Source organism: Eschrichtius robustus, chromosome X (genome assembly GCF_028021215.1).
Source record: "Eschrichtius robustus isolate mEscRob2 chromosome X, mEscRob2.pri, whole genome shotgun sequence".
Lineage (NCBI taxonomy): Eukaryota > Metazoa > Chordata > Mammalia > Artiodactyla > Eschrichtiidae > Eschrichtius > Eschrichtius robustus.
The window spans coordinates 694,987-709,117 of NC_090845.1; the positions used below are offsets into that span (position 1 = coordinate 694,987).

The window sequence follows — 14,131 nt, forward strand, 5'->3', positions numbered from 1 at the left end:
GCACAGAGTTGCTTAGCAACTTCCCTGTGGGCGGTGCTGGGATGAAATGAGAACCAGGAGATGCTGCAGGCCCCATGAACCCCTGTCCATCCAGAGTGATGAGGTCAGTAGGTGGGTGCTGGCCACTGTGTTGCGTGAGGGAGGCCCCACGGGTACCTCTTGTGTCTTCCGCCTGACACCACGGAGGCCTCCCCAGGACAGAGCAGACAGCCTGCCTGGGGCAGGTGGGAGCTCCTGGTGACCCTGCAGGGGACATGAGAGGGACGGACCAGGCAGGAGGGGGTGGCAGCCCAGGCAGAGCCATGGGGCTCGGGGCCGAGGGGGCTTTTCTGGGTCTCAGCTGGGAGCGGACGTGCAGGTGGTGAGTGTGGTCCAGGAAAGCTGCCGTGGTGACGTGAGGCTGAACCTGCGTCAGAGTGACAAGCCTTCCGGGTGATCCCAGAACAGGATAGTGAGACGGATCCTGTTAGAAGAAGGTGAGTGAATCCCCCCAAGAGGAGGCTCTGTGAGCTGGTCCCGGGAGGGGGGGCGAAGGGAACAGGCGTGGAATTTGCGGGGAGTGGGCAGTCCCCCCGGGCGGGCGGCGGGTGCAGACCCCACTCCGTGGTCGCCCATCTGTGCTTCTGGCTGGATTACTTGGCCTCTCGGAGCCTCGGCTTCCTGGTCTGCTCGTGGGGTGAGGGTAGCGTGGACTGACTAGTAATTTGCTCAGAACAGGGTAGGAAGGGGTCTAGTGGAAATTCTACGGAACACCGTCAGTATGGGAATCGCAGGTCCTGTTTCCTGCAGGTCTGTCTTCAGGATCAGGAGAGCAAATCCGAGCAGACTTGCAGCAGAGCCTGGGGATGGGCTCGGTTTGGTGGGTCCCCCGGTTTCCTGAATCTCGGAAGGAGCAGCTCCAGCGGGCAGTGGCAGGTTCATCCCACACCTGGAAACATCCAAACCTCAAGGACCAGCAGCCCCCGAGCCCTGTGTCTGGGCCCCCAGGAGGCAGACGGGATAGGCCGGCCTCCTCCTCGGCCCTCTTCCTGCCCAGAACATTCGAGGTCCAGGCCGTCACTAGGGAGAAGCAGGGATGGGGGTGTCCCACGTGGGAAGAGGACACGGAGCAGCTCGTGTACGTGGACGTCCACACCAGGAATGTGGGTCGGTGGGACGCGGGCACCGGGAGGGGCAGACGGTGGGCTGAGGAAGCAGGGCGGGGCCGGGGGTCCCGAGGAGGGGATGTGCGAGCTTTGCCTGTGCCGGGCCTCAGACTCCACAGGGCTTCCCTCCCCTGGTCACTGGGGAGGAGGAGCCGAGCAGCGTTGGTGGGGTGACCACTCGCGTCCCCAGGCCCTGCCAGCATCAGACCTTCAGGTTCCGGGTCGGGGAGCCTGAGGAGGGCAGGTCCAGCCATGCCCGCCAGGGAGGCCTGGAGGGGTCGGGCGGGAAGCACTGGTGTGGTCTTCCCCTGTGCGGAAGCTTCCGAGCCAGTGTCCAGTGGGAGCTCTCGCCTCGCACGTGGGTTTCACGTCCACAGCTCAGATCACCTTCTAGCCGCTTGGTTTGTTTTCTACACACAAAGTCCTAATATCTCCCATGTCCCCTGCCCGCGAAAAGGCACGTCTGATCTGGCCCCAGGTGCTGCCTCTGGTCCCTCCTGACTGGACGCCCAGCAGCCAGTGTCACCGCGTCATGACTGTCAGGGGGTGTCAGGCGTGGGGGGACGAGAGCACACGGTCCAGGCCCACGAGGGGCCGTGCCATCCACGGAGCCGGTGCTGTGGCTCTAGGTGTTCCCTCCCCCCACCCCCGGGCAGAGACCACCGTCCCCTTACAGACTGTTACCAAGTGAAGTCACATGGACCCTGCTCGGGCCCTGGCCTGGCGAGGCGCTCTGCCTCAGCGGGGAAGGTTTGTCGGGAACCAGCTGCAAGATGACACAGTCCTTGCAGCTTAAAGCATGGCAAAGTCCTGCTTAATTCCTGACAGGACCCGAAAGAGTTATTAGAGAAGATATGAGTCTTGGCCCGTGAGGTTGCTTGCGGTTTCTCTAACTATAGTTTGTCCTTGGCATATTTTGGTAATCACAGTCTGTTCTCACGCATGTTTATATTCTGGTTCGCAGAATGTTTTGTACTATAACTTCAACATTAAGGAAATAATGTCTGATGATTCTGTCTTGTGATTTTAACAAAAACATGTATTGCCTACTGCAATCTATAAAAGGAATTTTGATGGGAAATAAAGTGTGTGTGTGCTTGTACACCACCCTCCTGACCCTGTCTCTTAATCCCCTCACCTGCTCTCAGGACTTGTTCCTCAGTCTAACAGCGACTGACAAAGGTTTCCTTTTTGCATGTGGGTTCAAGTAGGCAAATAACAAAACCAAAGCTGAGACCACCACAGACAGGCTCTATTCAGTGGCCAAAGAATGGAGAAGCGGGGAACTAAGTTCACAGATCAACTTCTCGGCCACCTGGAGAGAGTGGTTTAATTTTAAAGAGTAAAGATAAAGGGAGGAGGAGTGCGGCTAATGACGGGGATGAAGAGGCCTTCCGGGGAAGGGGCAGGGCTTTTCCCAAGGGAGTGGGGTACCACCTCCTTTCACCCGTCTTTGGTCCTTCATGTCCAGTCATGGCCACAGGTAAATGTGTCACTTAATATGCTGATATAGTCAATTCAACCTGTGAGGAGACTCAGGGTCTGTTGGAGGTCACATTCGTTGCCATCTTGGTCCAGCTGGTTCCATCTGTTTGTTTGTTTGTAGCTTCCTTTCTTGTCTCTGGACCCCTTAACTTAAATACTTAGGTGAACTCCTGCTGAAGGTGGGGTTGGAGGACAGCCCTGTGAAAGGTGGGTCCACGGGTTCTGAGCAGGGCCCAGAGCAGCTCTGACAACAAGAGGAGGAGGCTGAGACGGGCGGTCAGTCTGATGCCCGCACTGGGGCCTGTGGTCGGCATGCGGAGGTGGTCAGCTGGGGCACGTGTCAGGGAAGGTTCTCGGTGTTTACACAGAAGATGTGAACGTGGGCCCAGATGCAGAGCTGCCTGCAGACGCTGCTACAGAAACCCCTGATTCTTTCCTGAGAAAACTGGTGGGGGGGGGCATTCAGGCAACAGGGCAAACAGCTTGCTCTGGATGTTCTTGTGGGGAAGTGGGGGCATAGCAACAGGGGCTCAGCCCACAAAACCCCAGAAGCCCTCCCAGGACAGCTCCAGAACCGCTTCTGGAATGGCAAGGAGAAGAGGGCCTTCCACCTACTAGACATGGAGGAAAGGGCTGGGGTCTGCAGGGCCACCGTCACCTTCAGGGACTGGCTGGGAGGCTCACAGGTCCCAGCACATGCTTGTGGCTTGTGTGCTCACAGCTGAGATGGGTCACAGCACGCAGTAGGGACGCACGGGAGGGAGGGCCCCTGCTCCGGTCACCTCATGACCCTTCATGCCCCCTCCTTCCCTCGAGGGTCTCTAGGGTGTGTCTTCCCCCAGCGACGAAGGGCGGAACCATGACAGTTACCCCCACCCCCGTCCCCCCAGGGAAGCTCATTAGAGGCTTGGCACCCAGCTGGAACACCGCCCCCCTCGGCCCTACCCCAGCCTTGGGATGGTGTTTCTCACCTACAGGCCTGCCCTGGGAAAGCGTTTTAACATCATGTGAGAGTCCCGTGTGGCTGTCCTGTGTGTCCCTAGAGGCTCAGGAGGCCACAGATTTGGGGCACCTGCAGCACTGGGTGTCCCAGGTCATTTCACAGATCCAGAGACTGGGCCGAGGAGTGGAGGGAACTGGCCCCTTCCTGGTCCGCAGGGCTAGGATGCCCTGTACATAGGAGGACCTTGGGCGCAGCTTAACTACAACCTGGGGTGTCCTCTACTTCCCCTGGTGGAGAGCCCTGCAGATTCCAGGGCCGGGAGAACACGCCCACTTTTGACCCCAGCTGAGGGGTTGGGGGCTCCGAGACCACCCCGGGTTCTTTTTTTCTTGGAGGCTCCCAGGAGTCACTGAAACTTTATACTCAGCGTCAGTGCTGGTTATGGTGAAAGGATGCAGATACAGTCAGCGAAGGGCAGAGGTCAGGAGGAGAGTTGGGGGTCCGTGAGGCATGGCTGCCCACGGAAGTGCCCCTGGGTCCTGGGATACAGGGTTTCATTGGGGTCCATCCCGTCGAAGTGGGGGACACGGTATGGACGACCTTTGACTCCAGCCCGCGGAGCACGGACACTCCCGAAAGACTCAAGGTGACCTCCGGGAGGCAGGAGCAGAGGCCCGGCCTCTCTGTGGGCAGGTGAACCCGCACCGCACGGGCCCTGGGGCAGCGCTTCTGGGCTGGACCATCTGCTGAGACCCTTGTTTATCTCTTTAGCACCTTTGCCTTTTGGGAACCCCAGCGAGGGAAACATGTTAGTCGCGGTAGGATTTATTTCAGATAAAATTCTGGAGCTGCGACCTCGCCCAATCGGCAGCCCTGTGGAAGCGTGAGGGCCTGGCTTCCCTTCCACAGGGCTCCCCCCGAGACGGGGTGTCCCCCCTGCACGGAACGACGGCGGGGGCACCCCTCCTGACCCCGCGTCGCGGTCCTACCCTCAGCAGCCTGCCCGCGGGCCCGTCCGCGAGGGGCACAGCCCAGCCCCAGTCTCGGGCCGAGCCCCGGATGAATGGCAGGGAAGAGGAGGACGAGCTTGCCTGACCACGGGGTCCAGACACTGGGGAAGGTAGTGCGTTGGCTAATAACTTGAAATAGGCTACTTACAGCAACACTTACCAGTTAGAAAATCTTTTAAAATTCCATTTACATTAACAAATATGAAACGCCCGGAAATAAGTTTAACAATTTGGAGAATGTCGATCAAGAGCAATGGAGATTCTCAGTAAGGAATGTAGAGGAAGGTATGAATCAACCTCCTGGTTAAGGAGTTAACCTTCACGGCTCTGGTGACAAACCGGACGTCAGCAAATGAACACGCCTCGTGTGGACTCTTCCCAGCGCCCCGGAGGGTCTTCTCGAACTCCTTGAGTTAGTCCAGGAGCCTCAGAACTGCAGACGTTTATCCTCTCCCAGCCCTGGAGGCTGGAGTCTGAGATCCAGGTGTGGGCAGGGCTGGTTCCTCCCGAGGCCTCTCTCCTGGGCATGTAGATGGCCGTCTCCTCCCTGTGTCCTCATGTGGTTGTCCCTCTGTGTGTATCTGGGTCCTGATCTCCTCTTCTCATAAGGACACCAGTCCTATGGGATCAGAACCCACCCTAGTGACCTCATTGTACCTTCATCCCCTCTTTAAAGACCTCATCTCCAAATACAGCCCCATCCTGGGGCCCTGGGGGTCAGGACATGTACATTTTGAGGAAACAGTTCGGCCTGTGACGCAAGCTGTGGTTTGATCATGTCCATAGTTGTCTCCGTTTGCTGCTGGTGCTGGTGTGTGGCCCCCCTTGGCTCCCCAGGAGCCTGAGAAGCTAAATCCCCATCCATATCTGTCGAGTTTACACCAATTTGTTTCAAACCCTTATATGTGTGGCGTTTCTCCAATTACATCCTGTAAGAACAGGAGAAAGCACCAGTCCTGTGTGGCCTGGGCTAAAACAGAGACAACGGACCTGCCGTGAGACCCGGCCGCCAGGTACTCAGGGCCCTAGGGGAACGTTGGGGAGACGGTGCCCTGGGCACATGCCGGCCACTCCAACTCCCACCTGGGACGTCACAGTTCTGGGGATGAAGGAGGTCGGGAAATGTGACATTCAGTTCTAGAAGGACAGCATGATGGTCCTTTGACGTGTAAACTCATAACATACTTTCATCTTCATTGTAAATACTTACCACTAATTGAGGATCCGTGTGAGCTCAGGGTGCATTTAAGAAAACGAGGGTCCATGGCCTTGTGGGAATCCAGAGGCCACAGTGCTGTTGAGACGGGGTCCCCACCACTGTTTCCTCTCACAGACACCCCCATCATCCACCCGCTTCCGTCCACACTCACACACCCCCAGCATCCACCCGCTTCCGTCCACACTCACACACCCCCATCATCCACCCGCTCCCGTCCACACTCACACACCCCCAGCATCCACCCGCTTCCGTCCACACTCACACACCCCCATCATCCACCCGCTTCCGTCCACACTCACACACCCCCATCATCCACCCGCTTCCGTCCACACTCACACACCCCCATCATCCACCCGCTTCCGTCCACACTCACACACCCCCATCATCCACCCACTTCTGTCTCAGACACCCCCATCATCCACCCGCTTCCGTCCACACTCACACACACCCCCATCATCCACCCGCTTCCGTCCACACTCACACACCCCCATCATCCACCCGCTTCCGTCCACACTCACACACCCCCATCATCCACCCGCTTCCGTCCACACTCACACACCCCCATCATCCACCCGCTTCCGTCCACACTCACACACCCCCATCATCCACCCGCTTCCGTCCACACTCACACACCCCCATCATCCACCCGCTTCCGTCCACACTCACACACCCCCATCATCCACCCGCTTCCGTCCACACTCACAGACACCCCAATGTGTCCCCCAGCCCCATGTCACAGGCGATGCTGTAACCCTCCGCAAGCGGCTCACGGGTGCCCCGATGACCCTTCCCTCCAGGAGGTGCCGTCGCTGCACCAGCTGTGGTTTGGGGCCAGCAGGTCGTCCTGTCCTACGAGGATGAGGCGTCCGAGAGCCGGCACGCGGAGCTGTGGTCTGGGGTCCCCTACTGGTGGGGGAACCAGGTGAAGCCCCAGGACCTCGTCCACCACCTGGAGCGCATGAAGAGCTGCAGCTGCCCAAGTTTGTGGTGCCCTCTGCACGGAGACCCCACCTCCACCCAGTCTCTCGTGTGCCATCAGGCACAGGCTTTGCTTTGGGTTCAAGTGAAGAAACGCAACAGTAGCGCATGCTTGCCTGTGGCATATACATGCGCGAACACATGTGCATATATGCATGTACATATACACACATAATATAAGTGTGTATGCCTGTGTGCACATCCACACATAAAGGCATGTGTATATGCCTGTGTGTACACATTCATGCACAAATATCTGTGTCTGTGCCTCTGTGTGCCTGTATATGAATAAACATGTGTGAGGGTGTACACGCATGTGTGCATGTACACATGTGTATGTGTACACACACCCATGCACACAGGTAAGTGCACAGACATACACACATGTACACACATCCCCACACAATTTATACAGGAGGTTCCATGCATGAGCGGGTGCACGTGCGCACACACACACACACACACACACACACACACACACGGCATCAACACAGGTGTCTAAAGGGAGCCTCCCCAGGTAGGTCCACCACCGGGATCTGCTCTGCGGGTGAGGCTGTGCCGTCCAGCAGGACTTAGCGGGTCCCCGTGCACCGTGGTTTTCCCTCAGTCATGCATGTTTCCCTGCACACGGGCCTCAGGGCGAGGAGTGGCTGGCACTTCTATTTGCCGGGCGCTGCTCAGGGTTTACACACGTGAGCCTGTCCATCCTCACAGCAGACCTTGAGTGGACCCGTGGCTCTGCCCATGGACGGGTCAGGAGGGTGGTGCCCGCCCACCCGCCTGGCAGCTCCACCTCCTCTGTCTCTGTGTCTGTCTGTCCCTTTCTCCCTCTGTCTCTCTCTCCCTCTGTCTCTCTCTCTCACTGTCTCTCTCTCCCTTGGTCTCTCTCTCACTGTCTCTGCCTCCCTCTGTCTTTCACTGTCTCTGTTTCCCTCTGTCTCTCACTGTCTCTCGCTCCCTCTGTGTCTCTGTCTCTGTGCGTCTCACTGTCTCTGTCTCTCCTTCTGTCTGTCTCTCTCTGTCTCTCTCGCCCTCTCTCTCTATCAAATTTCACTTGTTCAGTTCTGGGGTGTCCTCCCAGCCATGTGCTGGGTGCCGGAGTCCTGCCCTGGGGAGAGCAGCCAGGAGTCTCGGACTCCCCTGCCCCCTAGGGGAACACGTTCTCAGCTGGGGGTGTTTCCAAGTGGGTGTCCTGCTTTGTCTTAGCGGTTTGCTGGTTTCTTTAAGGAAATGGGCCCTTTTCTGCCTGCTTTGAGGGTCGGTGATATTTTGCTTTGTTGTAGCTGTTGGTCTGATGAAGGGGAACTTTTACTGATGGTTGTCCCCAGTCTAGGTGTTTTACATTTGGGTCAAGGGCACATGGCTGCAGTGGACACTGGGGGCCCCAGGGCCCCCTGTTCAGTTCCCTATCATCAGTCAGCAGTGGCGATCAAATCCATTCTGTGTTACGTTTGGTACTACGTGTACCAACTCACCCGCTGTTTTCTCTGAGCCGACGTGATGGAAAATGGTTTCCATCGGACAAAACCCGCAGTGCTCACCCAGCTGCCCCTGCAGACACCTCTGCCAGCATCCGAGGCCTGCTTCTGCCCATCCGACCCCCGTTTCCGCTAAAACGGCTGCCATTTTCACCCTCGACGCCGTGCTGACCTCTGGGCTCCCTGTGGTCTCCTGGTGTGTTTTCCCAGAAGGCACCCTTGCTTTGGTGGCGCAGTTTTGGGGCAGAGTTGTCGAGAGCAGCCGAACCCTGGGGTCTGGCGGGGGAGGTCCTGGAGCCCAACCTGGCTGGATCTGGAATCAGCCGGGTCCCAGTCCTGGTGGCGCCAGGAGGTTTGGGAAGCGTCCAGGGTGGAAACCACCCAAACGCCGATGGCCGGCTGGATGGACAGACAGACGTGGTCCACCCCCACGTGGAAAATTGTTTGTCCATGAGAAGCAATGAGGATGGACCTTGAAAACAAGGTTCAAGGAAGTCAGACACGAAGGGCCACACAGTGTGTGATTCCATTCATAGGAAACGTCCAGAACACGCAAATCCCTAGGTAGAAAAGCGGGTTAGCGGTGCTGGGGCTGAGGGAGGCGGACGGGGAGTGACGGCTCATGGGCACGGGGTCTCCTTTGCGGGGCGAGAATGCTCTGCACCAGGCAGGGGCGGCGGCTACACAGCATTGAGAATGTGCTAGATGCTGCTCAGTTGTAAAGCGGGGAAGTTTACGTTAAGCGGATTTTACGTCCATTTTTAAACACTGCACCTGGGGGCCTTCACGAGGCACTGACTCCCGTGTGGCTCTGGGCTCCCACACAGCGGCCTTTCATAGCCACGAGAGCTGAGCCGCTTGTCACTGGAGAGCAGCTCAGAGGCAGCCGGGGGCAGGCTGGTGACCCCCCCCCCATGGGGGTCAGGACGTGGACGTCTCTGGGGTCATCGTTCAGCCCACCATCCCGAATAACAGAAGACATTCAATGACTTGACACCCCTTTGAGCCCCTGCTGTCGGAACTCGTGTCTCTGTCCGAGATCTGAAACTCCGGAGCTGCCACGGAGGGCAGGACGTGGGCGGGTGGCCGCGTAGACGGGCACGTGAGCCCCCTGTCCTCCCTGTTCCAGGCAGGCTGTCCGCGGCCGGAAGCAACCCGACGGAGAGCCTGGAGTAGGTCCCCGCGCACCCGTCTGCGTCCCTGGAGGAGATGAGGCTGCCCGGGCTGCCGAACCTGGGCACCTGGGTGCGGGCACAGCGCCCGGGGCCGGGCACGCCCTGCACCGACATCACGGCGGGCGACTTCCTCGGGGCCGACGCCTTCGTCCGGACGGAACGCACAGCTGCTCCGGGGCTGACGGCGCCCTCGCGAAGCCAGCGCCGCGAAGGCAGCCGCTCCGTCCTGGTCTGTGGGGCTGGGAACCGCCGCCCTCTGAACGGGGGAGAGCAGAGCAGCGGGGCCGGGCGGCGGCTCCCGCGCCTTGTCCCGTGACGCGGACGGCCCTCAGCGCTCCCGGCCCCTCGTCCCTCGGTGCCTCTCTGGGCGGATTCCGCGTGCGAGGCGGTGATTAACGGGGACTGTGCGATCCCATCCACGAAGGACGCTTACCTGGATCCTGGCGTCCGCGTGGGTACAGCCCCGGCTGCGCTGTGCCGGCTGGTGGGAGAGGCTCTGGGCGACCCCCCCCCCGGGGGCTGCCAGCAGTGGACGACAAGCCCCAGCTCGAGGGGCTATAGTATCGTGTCTGCAGGAGGGGACTGAGCGTACTGGAATGCCACCGAGAAAGCCCCTTTATCAGATGACGGGGCGTAACCTGTGTCTGATTCTAAGGAAATCACAGCTGTTCCCTTTGCCTCAGGCCAACAGGCTTCCTAGGGGCCACTGGTTTCCTTCGGTTTCCCCCACTGTCGTAGGAGTGAGCATGAGGGACCGGTTGGGGGTTTGTTACCGAGACGAACACGGGTGGTGCTGAGCACACGGCCCCTCCCATTCCCAGAGCCCTGCTGGAACGTTTTCCCCACGCAGGTGTAAGGACACGGGTCTAGGGGCCCAGGTGTGAGGGGTATGACATCAGTGTTAAGGTCACAGCTGCAAGCAGCATGAGGCAGGTGCGAGGACGCAGGTGTGAGGACGCAGGTGTGAGGACACAGGTGTGAGGACAGAGGTATAAGCAGAATGATGCAAGTATAAGGACACAGGTGTGAGTGATGTGATGCAGGTGTAGCCAGTAGGACACAGGTGTAAGGACACAGCTGTGAGTGACATGACGCAGGTGTGAGGACACAGGTGTAAGGACAGAGGTATAAGCAGAATGATGCAAGTATAAGGACACAGGTGTGAGTGATGTGATGCAGGTGTAGCCAGTAGGACACAGGTATAAGGACACAGCTGTGAATGATACGATGCAGGTGTGAGGACACAGGCGACACGGCACAATGTCCATGCCGGTGCTGGGGCGCTGCCCTCACACCCTCGTCCTCCTCTGAACTGTCCTTTGTGTCTGCTCACGTTGGCTCTGTCAACTACCCACCCCTCTCCTCCACCCAGCTCTCCAGCCCAGGTGTGGGACTGTCCTCCTCCCTCAGGTGCTGAACTGAAGCCGACTGGTCCTCCTCTGCCCTTGGCCTCTTTGCCATGCCTGGATCTTTGCCACGCCTGGAACTCTTCTTGTTCTCCCAGGGGGTATTTATCAGTTTCCCAACTTGCCCCATTCTGTGGTCTCTTCGACTATCTGTTCATCACATTAACTGTGTTTTCTTATTTTCTGTGTTCTTGATGCTCTGGCATCCCGGGGGGCCTGCAGACCTGGGAGAGGTTCATCCCATCACATAAGGAGGTCACATCCTTATGTGAGCTGACCACCTTGCTGTCCAAGGCTCACACACCAGGACAGTCCTCCCCGCACCCGACACCTGGGGCCAGGCCCAGGCGGGCAGAGGCCATCCCTGCAGCCCGGGGCCCCCTGGAATCAATCAGACGGGCCAATGCCGACCGGTCTGCCATTCCCATGGACACTCCGTGGCCTTGTGCGCTCTGCCTCCCGACCCAAACGGCTTCCGCCATGGCTGTGCGGGGCGTCCCTTCTCCTGGGCGTTGGGACATCCTGGTCACGTCTCTCCATGTTGGCTCAGGCGCTTCTGTAAACTCCAACCCCACAGGTAGAAATGAGGCCCCGTGTTGCCCCCGGTCCTGAGGGAGGCTGGGCATCGCCCACGAGGCCTTTGACTCACTTTCTGATGACCAGGAGTCTCACAAACTCAGAGAGCACAGAAATAGCTCGTTTTGTACATGTCTCAGCCAAAGGATGGACCCCAAGCATACTTTTAATGTCACGTCCCTCTTGAGAGGGTACCCGGTGAGTCTGGGTCTCGTGTTCTGGAACAGTCTTACTGTAAAGCAAGGACTTCAGGGACTAGGTTCTCCGGATAGCTTGGAAAATGGCCATTTAATCCACGTTGGAAGGCGTTCCCTTTGGGATCAAAGTACTCATTTTCCACTGGAAAATCTGCTTCTGTTTTCGGTACCAAGATCCCTCCCTGAACAAAGCTGCCTGAAACCCAGAAGAAGAAACTCATGGGTCATCTCAGGGGCTACCTCGGCCTTGAACTTGCTCGGTGGGCCCGTGGAACTCACGCTTGGGGGATCGGGTGGAGATCAGGGCATGTGGTTAACGGTAATTACGACTCAATAATCAGTGTCTCCGGCTGGATCCAACCGCGATTGCCTCGCATTTGGGTCAGGAATGGTTCGACATGGATCATTTAGCTCTACAGAATGATTAAAAGACATTAAAGTCAGTTGCATTTGTGGATTTTTGTTACCGAACAACCGAGAGGCTGTTGGCGGCTTTCATGGTAACGCTCGGGGAGGATCCTTAGAAATCCAAAGCTGATGGAGCACTTTTCTCACGTCACGGTGAGTTTTTCAGAAATCACACCATGCCTCCTTCCTCCTGTTTATTTTGATTTATAAACTTAAGGACTGGATCAAAGGCGTGCATTTGGGAATATCTGTAGTTCCCCATGGGGATATTAAGTGAAGCTTCTGTGTTCGTTTTCAAGATGAGTTTTGGAGACCTCCGCATTTGAGGGGTGAGTTCTGGCAGAAGGATGTCGCTGGTGGGCCAGCGTCGAGGCTGGGAGCTCAGGCTGCCGGCCACGGAGGTGAAGCCAGCCGGGCGGGGTCACGTCTTCAGAGGCAGCGTGGCCACGTGGCCCTGAGCACATCCCCTTCCTGTGATGACAGCCTGCCACACACCCGGGCCTGTTCTCAGAGCCCTGGGCAACCCGAGGCACAGTGGACCCCGGTTGGGAGGGGAGACCGTCTCTGCGGCAGGATCTTAGGAGGGTCTGGGTACTGGGGGGAGGGGGTGGTCTTATACCTGTTCCCACCCTACACGAGCTGTTCACCCCTTCCGGGCCCCCCGAGACCCCTGCCCTCCCCCAGGCCCCGCGAGGCCCCGCCTCGTTCTCCTGCCTGAGGCGCGCTCACTCAGCTCCCGCGGGAGCGTGTCTGGCCCTGCAGCATCTCGCCCGTGCCGGGGGAAGCCGCGGGCTGAGCTCGCCTCCTGAGTCCTTGGGGAGGGGGCTTTGGGGGTGGGGGGGAACCCGGGCAGTGGGTGAGGGGCACCAAGAGGGAGCCAGAGGCCAGAACCGACCCCCTACAGCCCTTGCTTGTGTCTTGCCGCCGGGGAGGAGCTGGGGGTGGACCAGACTCGAGCAGGGAGGCTGGACCTGGGAGGAGCTGGGCAGCCAAGCCCAGGGGTCCCCGGCAGGGAGGATGGCTGACGGGGCCCCTGGGACCACGTGGGCACCCCCAGCCTGGCAAACGAGTGGGCTGGACCCGGGGAGCCTGGGGGGCTGGAGTCCGGGAGCCGGCATGCTCCCCACCCAGCAGGGTCTATGCAAAGCCTCCCCTGCCTCAAGGACCCTGTAGGAATGAGACCCCCGGGGCTGAGCAGCAGGAAGGGGGCAGGCCGGCGGAGCACCTGCTGTGAGGCCCTGGCTGGCTGATCCCCCGGCCTGGTCCTCCCTCGGAGAGGAGGCTCTGCGACCGGGGGCCACCCTGCAGCCCCTCCTCCTCCACCCCGTGCAGGAGGACCGGATGGGGCTGTGGGGCGTGGTCCCGCTCCGCACTCGGCCTGTGGGGTCCCTGGAGGCAGCTCCTCTCGGGAGGGGAGGCCGTCCTGCGCACGCGGGCTCAGGGGCTCGCATCCTGACTGTCCCGCGCCCCACGATTCCATGCGGGTGCCCCCCCCACCCCGGGGTCCCATGCGGGTCCTATACACGCTGCCACAGGCGCCCAGATGGCGGCTGCAAACACACATTAATTCTCCCCGCCCCGCAGGCAGCAGTCGCACGTGTTCCCCCAGGCAGACGCCCAGGACGGGCAGGGCTCATCCTTCTGGAGGCTCCAGGGAGGGCTGTTTCGTCCCTTTCCCAGCTCTGGAGCCTCCGGGTTCCTGGGGTCGGGACCCCTCTCTGCACCTCACAGCAGCATCTCCGCAGAGTCACACTTTCCTCTGAGCTCTAACTCCAGTTCTGTCCTCGCACCTGCCCCGACTCTCACTTCTGCCTCCTGTTCACGGGGACCCACGGGGAGGGGGCTGGTGGGTTCACCTGGGTGCCTTGGGGGCAGGGGGGTGTCTCTGGGATTAGGACGTGGACGTTGTAGGGGACACGATTCCGCCTGCCACACTGCCCCAGGCGGAAACTCCACAGGATGGCAGTTACAGAAGCAGGCGTGGAAGGCCTGGGCGCACCGAGGACTGAGCGGGGGGCCTGCAGAGCCGCGTGTGCACAGCCAAGCCTCAGAAAACAGGGAAAGCTCACACGCACACCCTACATCCACAGGCTTAGGAGAAGCGCAGACTT

At 59.3% G+C, this 14,131-nt stretch overlaps 1 protein-coding gene across 1 annotated transcript; it reads left to right on the forward strand.

Annotated features, from left to right (window-relative positions):
* The first annotated feature begins 5,643 nt into the window (after window positions 1–5,643).
* On the forward strand, window positions 5,644–9,749 carry PLCXD1 (phosphatidylinositol specific phospholipase C X domain containing 1). Its single transcript, XM_068534090.1, is given in 4 exon segments — window positions 5,644–5,697; window positions 6,600–6,627; window positions 6,630–6,782; window positions 9,388–9,749. Coding segments are annotated over 4 exon segments (597 nt in total).
* Window positions 9,750–14,131: the final 4,382 nt, after the last annotated feature.